Below are 16,737 nucleotides of genomic sequence, written 5' to 3'. Positions count from 1 at the left end.
CCCCCATGAAACATAATTTAAAGCATTAATAAATACTGGTTGGATTAAAAAGAAAATTCTCCCAAAGAAATGGCTCCAGGTAAATATCTTTGGGTCTCCTACTCAAATGCAGATTCTCAGATCAAACCTGTGAGGTAGGACAAGTGGCCAACATTTACTCAGACAGCTCCTTGGCTGAATGGGGACTTGAACTTGAGCTTGTCTTGTCCTTTCCTCTGATCATTGCGTCACATAAGACAAATACTCAAACTATTTTTTGCTATTTCTTTATTTGCATATATCAATGATTTTTATTAATAAAATGGTAAAGATTTAATTGTACTGGTAGTAGCATATTTTTTGGAACCTTTGGACTGGGGTGACTCAGGCAGATTCATCTGGCACTCCCAGTGATTGAAATGTATCCCATGTGTAGGGAAGGTTTGTGACCAGACCACCCAGTCAGCTGAAACTGGATCCTAAAGCAGCATTAGTTCAGTTAGACAAACTTTACACATATCAATCAAATGAGAGCTTGAAGGAGAAACTAAGTCTTCAGTAAAGCTACCTTATTGTATATTCGTTTTGTCCAGATATCCATTTCAAATGGGATCTTTGTACAGGTGAGCTATTCATTGGGTTGGAATTGATGCAAAACATTTAGACATATATCCCTAAATTTCAGTATCGCTTCTTAGTCTTGACAATGTTTTTTTCAGGAGTCTTTGTGCTGGAGAACACATGGAATTTTAGTATGGTCCCATAGTATAACATATTCTGTGTAGCTTCCTTACACTAAATGCCACTTAGTAAAGAAACTAGATTTTAAAAACAGAATTCTTCCTTTGTAAAAGGGGCATAATTAAAACAGGTTCTCCAGGGTTTACATCATAAAACGAAGGACAGGATTTTTTTGACCCAAGCTTTTGAGACAGATACTAATGCATGTCACAGAACATTCAGCCATTGCTAGAATCTTTTGTGGACACTGCTTTCATTCTTTCAAATGTCCCTAAAACTACAAAGCCTACAAGCCTGCTCTTTCAAAAACATATTCCAAAGAATGAAAATTGGGATTCCTAGTTTTGAAATATTGCTGCCGGTTTATATGCTGGCTACAATAAATAAATAAATAAATAAATAAATAAATAAATGGTGGAATCACTGAAGATTATCATTGCTGACTTAATGGATATATCCAGTTCTTCATATGCCTGTTTGTACCTTCCACCTCTAGCATGTGGAAACCTCTGCACTCTGGAAGAGAGATTAGCTCAGTTGAGCTAGAGATTTCAGTTGCACCTTGGGGGCTACCAGAATGAAGCATTTCTGCAAAAGAAACTGCTGAGTCCTTCTAGCTATAATGGGTCTATAGACATATTTGGCAGATGGACTTACGATGGCAGAAGGCCAGCGTCCTTGCCTCCTCTTATACCATGATATTTTGTCTGCCCTTGTAAGCTTTAACACAAAAAGGTAGACAACTGTGTATTTCAGCCTCAGAGTTAAAACACACATCTTTGCAATTCCAGCCTCCTTTCTTCCCAGGGAATGGAGAAAAGTTAACCAAGTTCTAAACACGTCCTGGATACAGGCTTCCCTTGTCCCTTACATGATTAGTTGAAAAATTGTGCTTACAAAGATAAGTAACTTGAAAATGGGCACACAAAGCCCTTTATTGCCAGTTAAACACACAAATACAGAGGAGGGAAGCTATTTCATCCCCTCAATAAACTATTCTCCTAGTGCTACTAACGTTAATGACGTTGGGTTGCTCCAGTCCTACCATGATCCTGCTACACTTATTAAAAATTCTGTAGAACCTTTTAAATGTGCACATTCTGGACCATTTTATTGCATAAATGGGATCATTTTTAGAATGGTCCTGGTTGCAGGCAGGCCCCCAACCCAGTTCCACCCCCACCCTGGCATGGGCGGAGTAAAGCCTTCATGCCAGGGTGGCACCACGATCATCCCAAGCCTATTGGCCAATCATTTTTTAGTGGGATGATTGTGGGGAGTTTAAAAGTGGCAGCGCGACGTGTGCTGAGCACCTGCTTCGCGCTGCCGGACACCCGCCCACCCTCCCTGTTTTATGTGTGTTCTCTGGCCTTGCTTTGGACTTTGGTAGGTCACCTGTCTTGGGTCAGGGGCCGTGTAGGAATTGTTTCCATTTGGCAAATTGGCACTGGCCACTTGGTTTTTGCCTACCAAGGTTTGGCGGTTAGGCATTGGCTCATTGATTTTTGGGGGAGGGGAGGTCAGCCATCGCATGCCCCTCCATTTGATCAAAGGTATTCCGTTAAAGGAATCCAGGGTCTGGATCTTGTTCGAAGTCTTCTTGAGGAGCTAGGGCCATGCCAGGCCTCTGGGAACACCGAGGAGAGCTGCAGGCGGGATCCCCGATGTGGCTCCCTCTTTGGGTGGCTTACCCTTATTGACTTCTTGCAAAGGGGGCAGGAGTCGGATATAGTCTACGCCAATGCCTAAGCCAGTACCGCTCACTTTTCTGTAATTCAATAAAGTTGTGGCCAAAATTTTGCCCAATAACCTTAAACTAAAAATTCTGTGTCCGTGTGAATTATTTTAATAAGGGGCTGGTTTGGGGCCTTGCCACGCAATAGGAAAAGCTTTAGTTCTCTGTATGGCGAGCACCCACATTTTAACTATAAAGAGAACCTTCTGATTAATGTATTTATTTTGCTTTCAGAAGTCTTACCTTCTCCACATATGCTACAGTATGAAGCAGGTTATGTGTCTTTTACCACAAAAATTAAGTGAGATGCTTAGGAACCTACAAATGAAGAATTCTCTATCCTGATTTTCCAGGGTTTCTTAAGGGAAGCTGTGACTCTTTGAGCCCATGGTTGGAGCCTGATGGCATCAAGACTGGAGTCTTGCAGAGGAGGAAAGGACAGAACCCATAGAAAAGCTTCTGTTCATCTGGGGCAGTTCATCTGGGGCAGTAGTAGAAAACCTGTGTCCCCTCCAAGTGTCGTTGGGCTACAACTCCCACGAACCCTGACCATTGCATATGCTGTATGGTGGTGGTGGTTATCTTTTACTATTTTGGTGTTTGCACCGTGGACTCCTTTGTGGGGAAGGCTGGGATAGAATTAATACTATTATTGTTATTTCTGAAAACAACCCCAAAACTGAAAAACCAGACAAGCCAATTGAAAAAATGGTCAATTCCATCTATCTCTTCAAAAAGAGTCTAGTACTATGTAATAAAGTTGCACTTAAGTGCTTAAGTTCCAAGTAAGTTACAGTGTGGTGTTAAGAGTGTTGGACTAGGGACCCACTCCCACATGGAACTCACTGGATGACCTTGGGTTAGTCACCCTCAGCCTAGACTAGCTCAAAGGATTGTTGTGAGGAAAAAAATATGGGGTGGAGAACTATGTACACCACTTTGAGCTCCTTGGAGGAAGGGTGGGATACAAATATAATTGTCATAAATGTAATAAAGTAACAAATACAAATATTACCTATGGCATGAGTTGCTATTCCCTATCATGTCCTTTACTCTTTCTCGCATTGTATTTGGCCAAGTTCATGTGTTCCTATTTCTCTGCCTGCCTCCCTTGATATCTGTACATCTCCAAAAGTATGAGAACACAGAGAAACAGATGCTGATTGGAGTAAATTAATAAAGTAATACCATAGGAATCTAGTAGGACTTACTTCTGAGTACACATGCATAGACTTGGGCTGTGTATCATTCCCCCCCCCCCACACACACTTTCTGTCTTCAATAATCCTGTTTAATAAATATAGTGGTTTGGGAGCAAGATTTCTATGTACCTGCTTCGAAAAGACATTATTAACCTTTCAGTTTGGACTTCCATAGGTCTTGTGTGAGTGAAAATTTATCAACCAAAGGCTTTTTAAAGCACAAATAAGTTTGGCCAAGAATGCTAAAACTGTAGAGTGGATGGTGCAGAGTGTACCTTTATGATTGATTTCCATTCAAGTCAGACTGACTGCAGTGTGGTCATTTTTCTAACCCATAACTGCTCACACTGCAGCAGTTTGCTATCCGCAGGGTGTCTGAATTATAGCAGTCCATGTCCGTGTTACCTTTTACACAAATTACTTACACTGGTTTCTTTTTCCATGCAAATTCATCAGTTTTACAGCCTCTTGTCTCTGCTGTCAGGAAACTATAGCAGACAGCACAAATTGATAAAATGAGTTAATTTTACAATGGTTGGGTGTGTTTTTTTTTTAAGTTTCATTCACCCAGTCCACAGGAAGCATATTGTAGTTAAAGGAAGACAGCAAATGAGTTTAGAGTGTTCTTGTAAATTATTTCCCAAGTTAATTTCTTTCAAAGATCATTAAAGGCTGGCTCCCATTTTAATATCATTGCTCTCCTTCCATCCTGTGCTTTTAAAAATGCATTGCTATCAATGCATCTCAGTTCAGTGGCTCTCCTTAAACCACTGCTGAGAGTATGCCATAGTTTACATGAGAACCATATAAGTAAGCTGTTTGAGGATTTTGTTCTTTGTATTGCCTATTATTCTTGTACTTCAGCTGCAGTCCGTAAAACACTAAGTACATAGTTGCTCCTCAGCTGAAGATTGCAGTTTAGCATATTGCATACTCTACATGTGGAAAGCTCTCAGTTGGTAAATGCTGGAAAGCACCTCTGCCCGAGACCCCAGAGAGCCTCTGCCAGTAAACTCTGTCAACTGGGCTGGATGGACTTGCTATAAGGCAATGTTATGTTTATAGCATCACTTTAATCCTACCACTGCAAGCAGACATTTGCACTTATGCAGCTAAAGTGGCATTGCACAGAGGTGGTGGTCGGCAACCTGATGTCCTCCAACTATACTGTTCTGTAACTCTCATCAGCCCAGCCCATGTGGCCATACATCAGGGATGATGGGAATTGTAGTTCAGAACATCGACAGGACACTGGGTTTCCTGCCCCAGACACTGTTGCACAGGAGGCAACCAGTCAGGACCGTCTTTACCCAGGGGTGTGGGGCACCCAGGCGCCAAATTCTGGGGGGCACCAAATGTATACCTACTGTATACCAGTCCCTCTTGATCAGCGGCAGTGAAAAGCAATGGAATAAAAGTCCCCACTCCCCTCCTCCGGCACTGTTACTCCGTAGCGTCAAATATTCCTAACGAGTCAGGAAACAAAAGCAGTTATTTCCGCTGCGTCGTTGTTACAGGTGAGCAATTTTTCTCCCCCCAAAAAGGTCAACAACTTTGGCTTCCCCCCTCCCAGAAAAAAAGCTCAACAACTTTGAGTTCGCCCCCCCCAAAAAAGATATGGGCGTGGCTAAACTAAATTTGGGGGCGCTGGGTGGATTTTTGCACCCCGGTGGTGCATATGCTAAAGATGGCCCTGCAACCAGTTCTTCTCAATTAGCTACAGAGATGGCCCATGTTGGCCATAGACACGCTAAAGGAACATGTACATCAACCTTGATTGCTTACCACTTGCCGAATGTATTAGATGTATGAGAAATGTAGTATATTGATATTTCGGCATTCTTTATGCATAGTTTAATCTGTAATGGCTCATTCACATATGCAAATCATTTATGCAGGCAGTAAGTTGCTTCATACACAGTGTCAAACCATGGTTTTGGCTATTCTTAGGCTTGCATGTTTCCTTCACCTGGCTTCCTTGTGTATTCTGATTCAAACCCTGATTTCCTTATTGGGCAGACCTTAGGTCATTGTTAGATCCAGATTAGCAAACTATAGTTTCCACTTGCCCTTGAAACCAGAATTGGGAATCTGGCTTAGATCTAATGCCCTAACTATGGTTTGGCTATTACATCCAACATGACTTGCCTTCGTTCAGTGGCCCAAGATATTTTGCACGCTGGGTAAACAAGTCTATGGCACCTACTCACACCCATTGCTGACTTGATGGGCTTGAGCCAGTCATTGCATTTTACCCTAACCTACCTCACTGGTAGCGAATATTAAAATGGGGAGATTGCATACATTGCTTTTAACTCCTGGAAGAAATGGAGATTTAAATAAAATAACACTTTGAAAACTGATATGTGGTCTGCTGTCATGTAAAACATTCTTGGGAATGGCTCTGATTTTATGCCACAGGATGTCATGAAGCAGTTAACGGACTCATGGAGCCCTGAAAACGGAGGAGAGGAGCTGTCTGTTATTCTCCCAGATCAATCCATAACTGGCACAGAAAATATACATAAAGTTACTGTTGAGGGTGAACTGTGGTAACAGCAGCTGGCGCATTCTGGTCTTGTCTGTTTATTGCCTGGCTGGGGATTGCCTAGTGAGTTCTCCTAGCACATGGATGCAGTTGCTGAATTGCAGAGGATGAAGCTGTTGCCTTTCTGCCTGTTACCCCAAACTCCTGTCAATATTGAAGTGTGTCTTCCCCTTCATTCTAGTCTGAGTTCAGGATTACAGGATTCTACAGTTTCACTATTGCACTAGCTGTTCGTAAAATGGCAGCAAAAATAATCATTGTTGTTTAAGTGTTGGGGGGATGCTATTTCTTTACAATAGGTGAGAGAAGTCTTTGGATCCCCCGCAACAACCAAGTAACAGCTGCATATTTATTGCGTAATAAAAAAATTCTAGAAAGGCCTTTAGCAACTTCTTATGTGGATGATACCAGATCCATATTATTGATGGCAAGAGATTCATGACCTTCTGTCTTTACACTGCAGAGAAAGGAGTTCGTAATATCTTTGTGAAAAACTAGTTCATTACACACATTTGTAAAAGTCAAGAGAAAAATGTAACAAAGGAAGACCTTATCATGTGCACAGGACAGCAAACATTGAGAAATGCTTGGGAGAACATTGCTAAGGTGCTCAGTAATGCCAGACATGAGGAAACAGATCTAAGAAGAAGAAGCATTCCTACAGTTTCTGAAGCCATTGAAATACATTATGGTACAAAATCAGACTTTGCCATCAGTAAAAGACCTTCAAAGAAGACCTTAATCATAAAGTTGCATAATGAACTTTTAATCTTGCTGATTACAGTGCCAATTAACTCATACCTTACTACCTACATGCTGGTAGGTCATTAAGGTGAAAGTGAATGTTTGAAATGTAATTATTCCTTTTCCACATCACTTACCTACTTCATTTCCTTTGTTTCCCCAGCACCGATAGCTGCCGGAACAGGGCCTAATTTCTCACTCTCAGATTTGGAAAGTTCCTCATACTATAGCATGAGCCCAGGAGCAATGAGGAGATCCCTACCAAGCACTTCCTCTACCAGGTAATTTGATCTGTGCATGATATTGGGTTATGGTTCAATCCCCTTGACTACATGGACATTTCAAAATGAGTAATGCTGTCATTTAGTGCTCATGTTGCCTGACATATTCTGCCTGAGACACTGATCCTTTGTAAAAATAAAGTGGCACCCATATACACTCTGGCGCTTTGCAGAGTTATACAATAGATTTTTCTTCTGCTTAATGCTGATGTAAATAAGGAGCCATTTCTTACCATGCCTGTCAAATGACTGATCCACTTTAGCTGAAAGAAAAAAAATCAATCTGGATCATTAATATCATTCAAAATGGCAACAGGCTTTGGGCGTACTTGTAAATCCAATCTCATGGATGCTTAAGAAAAGGACCACAGTATGAAATAAAAAATATCCTTGCTGCAAATTAGCATCTAATCCTCAGAATCAAGACTTATAGGATCCCAGACTAAAAGAATCACCTGCTTGGTTAAGTCACTAAATTCCTAAAGCTGTATCTGTAAGTTGATTTCTAAAGGGCAATTCCTAAAACTTGCGCTGGTCTCTCTGCTAATACCCTTACTGATTTATCTGGATCCTTCTGTTCAATCTCCTTTCTTGCAGCGTAATACAACCTATTTTATAAGAAGTAATATATATTTACAATTTATTGTTTGTTTGTTTGTTTGTTTGTACCCTTCCTTAATCCTTGACAGGGACTTAAGGTGGCTTACAGATTTTTTAAAAGGCTAGAAATTTAGAAAAAAATAATTAAACATTGACAGAATTATAACTATATCTACACACACACACACACACACACACACACACACACACACACCTATTTAAACCATACAAATGCTTACAATAAAAAACAGTTCAGCACCAGCTCTTTCATTAAAAGCAGAATCACAGGCTTGTAGAATCTTTCACCCAGTATGGCTCTCGAACCCACAATCCTGAAATTAAGAGTCTCATGCTCTACTAACTGAATGATCCCTCAGGTCCAGTCAGTTTCCCCAAACCCTGTTAGAACAAATATCCTTTTTAAATGATGGTGCCCAGAACTGGGGACAGTATTCCAGGCGTGGTCTGATCAAGGCAACATAAAGCGGGACACTATACTTTTGTTGATGCAGTCTTGAATAGCATTTGCTTTTTGTTGTTGTTGTTGCATCATCACACTGTTGACTCATGTTAAGCTTGTGGTCTATCATGACATCTATATATCTTTTTCACCTGGTAAGCCAGGTGTCCCCTATCTTATACTGGTGCAACTAGTTCTTCCTGCTTAAGTGTAGAACCTCAAATTTGTCCCTGTTGAAATTCATTTTGTTAGTCTTGGCCCAGTTCTCCAATCTGTTAAAGTATTATTGAATCCCGAATCTTCAGCAGCATTGGCTTCCTATCCCAATCTGATGTCATCTGCATGTTGGATCTTAATAATCAGAGTATCTTTTTCTAAGCATTCACAGACTGATCATTAATTATATTTTCTAGTACCAGTTTACTTCAGAAGGGTCTACTAGCTGCAATAACCAAACATTATGCTGTGATATTACTTATAACAGTTCTTCAGGGGTCAGATAGTGGAGTGACATTCCACATGATAATGTTACATGGTTTGTCAATGAAAGTCATGGCTACTCTGTTGGGCTCATTTTTGTACATAAAAAAGAATGATAAAAGTCCCAACAGATCCCTTGAATAGGTTTGTAACCAAACAGCTGTCTGCTGTGCATTTGCATGGCCTTCTCAGTTCCATTAGACGTGTTCTCACCCAACCAGACACTTGAGCAGTTGTTCACAAACTGAGTATTCCTGGATTAGACCCACTTTAATTTAGATGTGCTAATAGCAGTGTGATTGTTGCTTGAAACACAACAATGCAGAGGCAGTTCTATGTGGTTAGCTGTTTGTTGGAGGCAACTTCCCATACAACTTAGGTAATTTTAACAATGCCAGTACAAATTCTGCACCTTGCATGATCTGGGCCTTAGTCAAGTAATTGCCAGCTCTCCATTAGACCTTGGCCAGCTCTTTCCTTCAGAACCTTAGCAAACGTCTCTCTCTCTTCACCATGGTTCTTGCCACTTTTGATCATTTCCTTCAAAGATATTACTTCACTGTTAGGTAATGTGTGCAAGCTGATAAAGTATATTAAATACACACATGCTTATATACAAATAATAATAAAAAATTGTCCAGTAGCACATGGAACGTGCTTATATAGTTATTCACATAAGTTCCTCTGGCTTACTGCATCTTCCCACTATGTGTTACACTCAGCAGATAAGCATGTGGATTGTTTACATATGACAGAGCACCAAATTGTTCCTACACGGAATTGATATGAAAAAAATGTAGTGTGAAGTAGCCCTGGTTCTGCTCAGCTGCAGTCAGATTTTTAAAAATATATTGACACCTATAGCTAATATGAAGAGTTTGTGCTTACTTTCTACAAATACACCTCTGTATGGTTAATAACTTGTGATGACTACGAGAATATACTATTTACTTAGTCAACATTCTGAAAGTTGGCAAATAAACTAATTATTATATACCAGTAATCAGCATATTTATTTGCAAAGTTTGGGGTTTTTGTGAATGCACTGGGCAATTATCATTCATTTATCAGGCTATACTTGTTTCCATTACAGCACTGGTGGAATAGACAGATTATTAATGGTACTTAAAAGTACAGCTCAGTTGTCACTCTTGTATGCTTCTACAAATACCTTACACAGATAAGAAGCTAATTATAAACAACACCAGTAGTTAATAACTGCACAATATATTTGGGTTTTTTTCTCACATAGGTTACTTCTTCTTAAACGTCTTACCACTTACAGTTTTGCTATTTACACCTAAACATCTTTATTTGAAAGTATGTTCTGATTGATTTTTGCTAATATTTACTTGTAAGTACATAAGCTTAAGACTATAGTGCTGGGGAGATTATTAAGGCAATGACCATGTTGTAGGCAAAAATGTATTGTGACGACATTTAAAATGTCTTGATCAGGCTCCATACTTCTCTCTCTCTCTCTCTCTCTCTCTCTCTCTCTCTCTCTCTTGCATTCCTGGACTATGGGCAGAATATTAAGAATCTTGATTTTAATGTTTTGAAAAATAAGTGTCTGGCCCTCATGAGCTTAGTTTATTGCATTTGGAAGTAATGATAAACCAGGCATCCCCAAACATCGGCCCTCCAGATGTTTTGGACTACAATTCCCATCTTCTCCAACCACTGGTCCTGTTAGCTAGGGATCATGGGAGTTGTAGGCCAAAACATCTGGAGGGCTGCAGTTTGGGGATGCCTGTGATAAACCGTTACTTCCAAAGCAGTGGGAAACCTTGTTGGCTCCATGGGCCAGATCCTTATCATGAGTCGAATTTAGCAAGTGGGCAGGGCCGCCCACCTGTCAGTCACCTGGCATCACAATGACATCAGATGATTCAGTGCTATGAAGTCTCAAGGAAGCAGTTTCCAACCTGCTTAGGGCTGTGTTTTAGAGCTCTCCCATGCACCCAAATTGAGCAGCATTGACCTCTCCCCCACTCCCCTGCACCTTAGCTGTTCATAACAGTGTGAACAAACCCTGTGCAAGGCTTATCCTTCCCTCCTTCTCTGACATGGTGACCAGGATCAGATTGGAAGCTTCCATGTCTTTTTTTAGGTTAACCACAGTTTAGTGTAATATCCTAATCCTAAACTTTGATTAACTTTAACTATGCTTTGTTGAAACAAGACAGCTTTATAATCCATGATTTGATGTGATTTGTTTCACCTTTTGTTAAAATTAACCACATGTTGTCAGGTTTGGATAATCTAAAATTAATAGAAAAGTGTCTTACAGTGGTACCTCTGGTTAAGAACTTAATTCGTTCTGGAGGTCCGTTCTTAACCTGAAACTGTTCTTAACCTGAAGCACCACTTTAGCTAATGGGGCCTCCTGCAGCCACCGCACCACCAGAGCACGATTTCTGTTCTCATCCTGAAGCAAAGTTCTTAACCTGAGGTACTATTTCTGGGTTAGCAGAGTTTGTAACCTGAAGTGTTTGTAACTTGAAGTGTTTGTAACCCGAGGTACCACTGTATTGCCCCCGCTCATCCATAGTGGATGGAGACAGGGCATGTGTGAGCCCAAGGCATTCATTCCCATCACAATAACCGATGGTTTATGATCCCATCCAAACACAGCCACTGTAGCTACTTTTCTTCATACATGGATAGACTTTCATGGGTATCAGTAAACAAAGGGTATAAAATAGGAGGCACAATGAAGAGGCAAAGTTTATTCTCAGATACAAGTGCTAGTATCTTCTGATACCACAGAGATCTTGCTTCAAATGTCAAATAAGAAAATCCTTACTGTGGCAAATTCCAAGAAGACTCAGTGTGAATTATCTCTATAAAGACTTACGCCTGAGAGGAATTATGGCAGTTTATTACCACCATCATCCAAATGCAATAGATCTCTGATACAGAAAACAGCCTTCTCTGGCTCACTGAATAGGACGTTTAGTCAGGTAGCTTACCCTTGGGAGTTTCTGCTTCCTTTGTACGTAGAAATGTGCAATAGACTCTATAAAGCTGACAATAGATGTAATATCTGCTGACCCTGTCTTGGAAAGTGGATTCAATAGGACATTTTTCCTCCAGCCACAGTCTGTTCCTCATACTATAGCTCAAGAAGCCGAGGGCTCCTGGCTCTGCAATTCCCCACATTACTCTGCCAGAGTCCGAGTCGACTGACCTTCAGAGCTCAGCACAAGGGTTATCTTTCCTTTCAGGCTTTGCTTGAATGTTACATGAGGGAGGAATGTATGTGGCAAGTGATGAGTAACAGTCTTTCTGCGCTTCACCTCTGCATCGCTCAAGTTAAAAATCTTTTTGGCTTCATGAAGTGAATTCGGAATTGCTAAGTGTGTGTGTGTGTGTGTGTGTGTGTGTGTGAGAGAGAGAGAGAGAGAGAGAGAGAGAGAGAGAGAGAGAGAGAGAGAGAGAGAGAGAGAGAGAGATCTCCAAGCAATTATTTCCTTGCCTAGCCACACTATTTAGCAAAATCCTCAAAGCACTATTCTGGCTCCCCAAAGTAGTTGCCTTTATGTCAAATTTGTTCTTTCAATCTTTTCCTCATTTCCCACAGAATTTGCTTTGCTTATCCAGTTCTATTCTGTGATGGTTTGTTATGTGAAAGAGAGGGAGAACTATAAAACCTTACTTATAATGTTCACATAATGACTTTGTTCCACGTAAAAGACCAGTACATGTTAAAATGGAATGGAAAATCTTACTTGTAGCTGCTGCTGCTGCTGTAATTGTTGTAGTAGTTGCTGCTGTTATAGTTGTTGTAGTTATAGTTGTTGCATAGACTAACAGTAACCTCATAAGTGGATCCTTATGTAATGAAATTCACACCAGCAACAGACAGGAGGGAAGTGCCAGCAGACTCAAGGCATTATTGGGCCGGGGCTACATAGTTCAATGAGGACTGAGCTTGCTGTGGGCAGCTTAACTGATTTTGGGGCAGACAGGGATGGAAACGAGGCTAGAGGAGTGGTGTTTTTACAGAGTAGCTATGAAATTAATCATCTTCATGGAATAAATGTCAAAACAGTTCTCCTCCTCCCATACCACTGAAGCTTTGTAAAAATAAAAATAAAAATGCAAGCAAGTTATTGCTAAAGCTGAATTCTTAAGAAGGATGGAAATGGTTGGACTATGCAACCTGCTCTAAAAAACTTTACCTTTGCAGCTGGAAGTGACATAAGCAGAGTTCAGGCAACCCGCCACCTGCACTCTGTGGCCACATCCTCCTCCATCCTCTTGTGAGGAGTTCTAGGTACATATCAACAGACAGACAGACAGACAGTTCCTCTATGCAAGAGGAGATCTTGAGGCAATCAGGATCCCCACCTTACATGGATGAGCTCCACAGGCATGTACATGCATAGTGTCCCTTTTCACACACTGAGCATCTGTACTGTTGGCCTTTACAAATTGAATACTACATTGGAACACCCTGTTCACTTAGGCTCTGGTGTGACAAACTATGGGGAGACACTCTTGCACATATACACACACATGCTTAAGCTCTCATCCTCTTACATTTCTTTGTCCATCGTCTCCAAAATAAATATGATGGATTATGGACTAGACTGTACAGGAAGTGGGATTGTTGGCCCGGAGTTTCTGCATGCCACCAAAAAGCAAACGGAACTGAAAACACCAGCAAGTCTTCAGCCAGTATACCTTATCTTCTCTACCAGGACTCTACAAGCCTCTTTGCACATCCTGCTAGTAGAAAGCAAGAGTTGACTTTTGTTCCAAAACACAGGGCTGGGAGGGTGGAGAAAAGCACTCAAGAGAGACAGAAAAAGATTAACATGGCAGAAGAAGCAGAGTAGCTGTATCACCTCTGCTTCAGAGCAAGGAAGTTCTCCAGAGCTGCAACTCTAAAATGCAGCCTGACATTTTGTCTCACTTCAGCTCTTGCATTAATGTCTCTCTGTGTGTGTGTTTCCTTCAATTCCAGCTCTACAAAGCGCCTCAAATCTGTAGAGGATGAAATGGACAGTCCTGGTGAAGAGCCATTTTATACAAGTCAAGGGCGGTCTCCAGGAAGTGGCAGCCAGTCAAGTGGATGGCATGAAGTGGAGCCAGGTAAATAGGGTCACTCAGGTGGCTTTTTAGGACTTCTAAGCAATCTTCCATGTACTGTATGTATTTATTTAAAAATTATTAGACTGCATTTCAGATTTAATATATGAGCTAGTGTGTGTGAGATTACAGAAGTTGAGTGCTTCTGCAGCTGTAAATATTTTGGTAATATTCATTCCAGTATTTTAGGCAAGCATTTGTAGTGTTGAGTTATGGTTTCCATGGCTCTCAAGGCTTCCTTATTCCAAAATATTACTAAGAATTAGGTTGGCTTGCCCCCAAAGAGTGGCATCCTGCAATTTATATTACGTTGTAAAATGACAGGTGGGAGACCCTTTCAAACTATTGTTAACGTGAATTGATTTTATTCTGTAATGGCTTTTTAATGGCATTGCAGGAGAGGTTGTTTTGTCGATTTAAATGTTGGAAAGTTTGAATGAAGTCTTTCTACGTACAACTGATACTGTTGTTCCACTTCTGTATTTGTTAGTTTTCAAGTCATCCTTTTGACTTAACTTTTCTTTGTCTCCTGCTACATAAATATCTTACCACTTGTCACAAAATCTTAAGTATAATTGCAGCTTATGGACAAAAGGCCCCTTGATTTTTGTTCTAAGTGATTTTTTTCTTATTGTTACTTCTAATTTGCACACAATTCTGAAATAAAGATATTGATTTTGAATTTGTGAGCAAGCAAGCAAGCTAAAAGACGGTCAGTCTAATAAATACTTGTCAAAGCAGTCCATTGTATTAAACCAGGGCTTGCTAATATGGTATCCATGGGTGCATGTGCAGCCTTCCTTTGTGCCCGCAGGGTCTCCTCCCCAACTGAAATTAGACTCGGGAGAAGTATTCTGTTGTAGCCAATAGGCTAGGTAGCGTTGTGTTCTTGATTGTGGCGTGTGTATGTGGTGCCCACAAATATTGGTGATCCCATTATCACTTCTGGTGCTACTGGATTAAATTACTCCATTCTCATGAAGCAGCTGCAATCTCTTAGGCCAACAATACCAAGAGAACTAAAGAACTTAGATCTTGCCATGTATTGTGGCAATGCCTAAATTCTTAAATTGCTGTTACTCTCTCTGAAAAGATGGGGTGAAGGATGGGTAATTCAAAGTATTACTAGTATTACTAGTAGTAGTAGTAATAAAAATAATAATGTGCTAATAGTAAAAGATGGAGGGAATGTAAGGATGAGTGGTTGGGCTTAAGGAAGAGCCCTGCTGTTTAGAAGAACAGGAAGGAATACTATGTTTCATAATGCAGGGGGAAAAGGAAAAAAATCAGGTGAAATGGGGTGCAGGAAGAAAATGACATGGCAAATTTCTAGTCATGAAAGTGGGGTTGCTGAAAAAGGGATAAAAGAAGGGAAGAGCTAATGATACAAAAGAGTATCAGAAGTGTTAGCATGTAGATATGGTCGGATGCATTCTAGAAGAGTGATGAAATCTAAACTAACTGCTCAGTTTGGCAAAAATTATTTAGCAGAAGTCACCCAACCCCCACCCTCACTTTGGCAAAAATGACATAAGACATTTACAGCTGTTTTCTTGGGCAGGCAGAGTTCACAGGTATGAAAAAGTTTCCACTTACTTTAACAAAACTATATAAAATATTGGATAAGCTAAAGTGCTTCCCCAGTTTCTCTCAGAAATGAAGTTAAAAGTCCCATTCATTCTCAGGCAGCCTGCTTTTCACCAAGTCATATATGTCTTAAGATTATTTCAGTTTCATATTCTAGGCTGGAATGGGGAACTTCTGGATAGTATTGAACTCCCCAGCCAACATGACCAATAGTTTGGGATGATGGAAACTATAGGGGAAACTCCCATTGGTGTTGCTTACAGATGGTGGAGGTAGCCTGGACCTTAGGGACTGTACAGGCACACCGGCAGACACAACCTGGCATTTCCACTGGTTTGCCCACACAGCCCTGATCTGGAGACCACCTAGCCTCATTGGACTCCTTCCCTGTAAATGACAGCCATGCTACTGCTGGGAAGCTAGTGCTCTGGCTCTGATCCAATGGCCAACATACTTATGTTCAAGGCTACCTCAAAACCACAGAGCTGTAACCTGTAGCAAATACATGCATAATATTGGAGAAATTATGTAGATGGCACCATGCTGAGAAGATCAACATGACTACCAGCAATTCCTGTTCATGTATCTACACATTCAGCCCCTATCTCCATGTCACATGCAGTAACACTGTTAGAATCAAAACTTCACACTCCAACCACACTGCGCTTTCCTCTGCTGAAGCATTATACATCTGTAAAATTCAAGGCAAAATGCCCATAAGCAAGGGTTCTGCCCTATGGTTACTGCTACATCTGATGCAATTTTTGCAAACAAGTGTGTGTTGCCTTATTTGTATTTTGGGCATGATAGACCAAGCAAAACACAGCATTAAATCCTTGCTCCTAATACTGTACTCATGGAGACTCACATCCATTTACCTGCACTCCAGTGTGCTTGGGGAGCTCTCAGGCCTAAAAAGGCTGGAGTCTGCCAGAAAAGATGAATTTCCCTTCACCACAGGAAGACACAGGAAAGTAAAACAAAGCAGACACGTAGTAAATTATTCCTGCTTTTCAAATACCACTTGCGGTATCCTCCTTACCATTACTTTATCTCAGCACTTTCATCACATAACTCTTGCTAACGGAGAACGAAGGAAAGAGGAGATAATGAGGATACTTGGTAAGGAAATCAAGCGGCGTCAGGCTTGAGTTTGTATTCTGGTGCAATTCCATATAGGCTCCATTTTTAAACTAGTATAAACTGTTATACAGCCATAAATACACCTAAAAGCTCTTGGCTTCGGGATTTTGTTTTATTTTAATCAGCCATGATCAAAT

General features: G+C 40.7%; 1 protein-coding gene across 8 annotated transcripts in view; it reads left to right on the top strand.

Annotated features, from left to right (window-relative positions):
- The window catches only part of NFIA (nuclear factor I A), a 282,624-nt gene that overhangs the window by 189,535 nt on the left and 76,352 nt on the right, over nucleotides 1-16,737 (top strand). For all 8 annotated transcript variants that reach the window (XM_035123739.2, XM_060276862.1, XM_035123744.2 and 5 more), the window contains 2 exons: nucleotides 7,113-7,230; nucleotides 13,746-13,873. In XM_035123739.2, the coding sequence (XP_034979630.1) occupies nucleotides 7,113-7,230; nucleotides 13,746-13,873 (246 nt within the window). The remainder of the gene's footprint in view (nucleotides 1-7,112; nucleotides 7,231-13,745; nucleotides 13,874-16,737) is intronic.

Source organism: Zootoca vivipara, chromosome 7, assembly GCF_963506605.1.
Source record: "Zootoca vivipara chromosome 7, rZooViv1.1, whole genome shotgun sequence".
NCBI classification, from domain to species: domain Eukaryota; kingdom Metazoa; phylum Chordata; class Lepidosauria; order Squamata; family Lacertidae; genus Zootoca; species Zootoca vivipara.
Note: the sequence above shows the minus strand (reverse complement) of the source record. Positions and strands in the feature narration are given on the sequence as shown.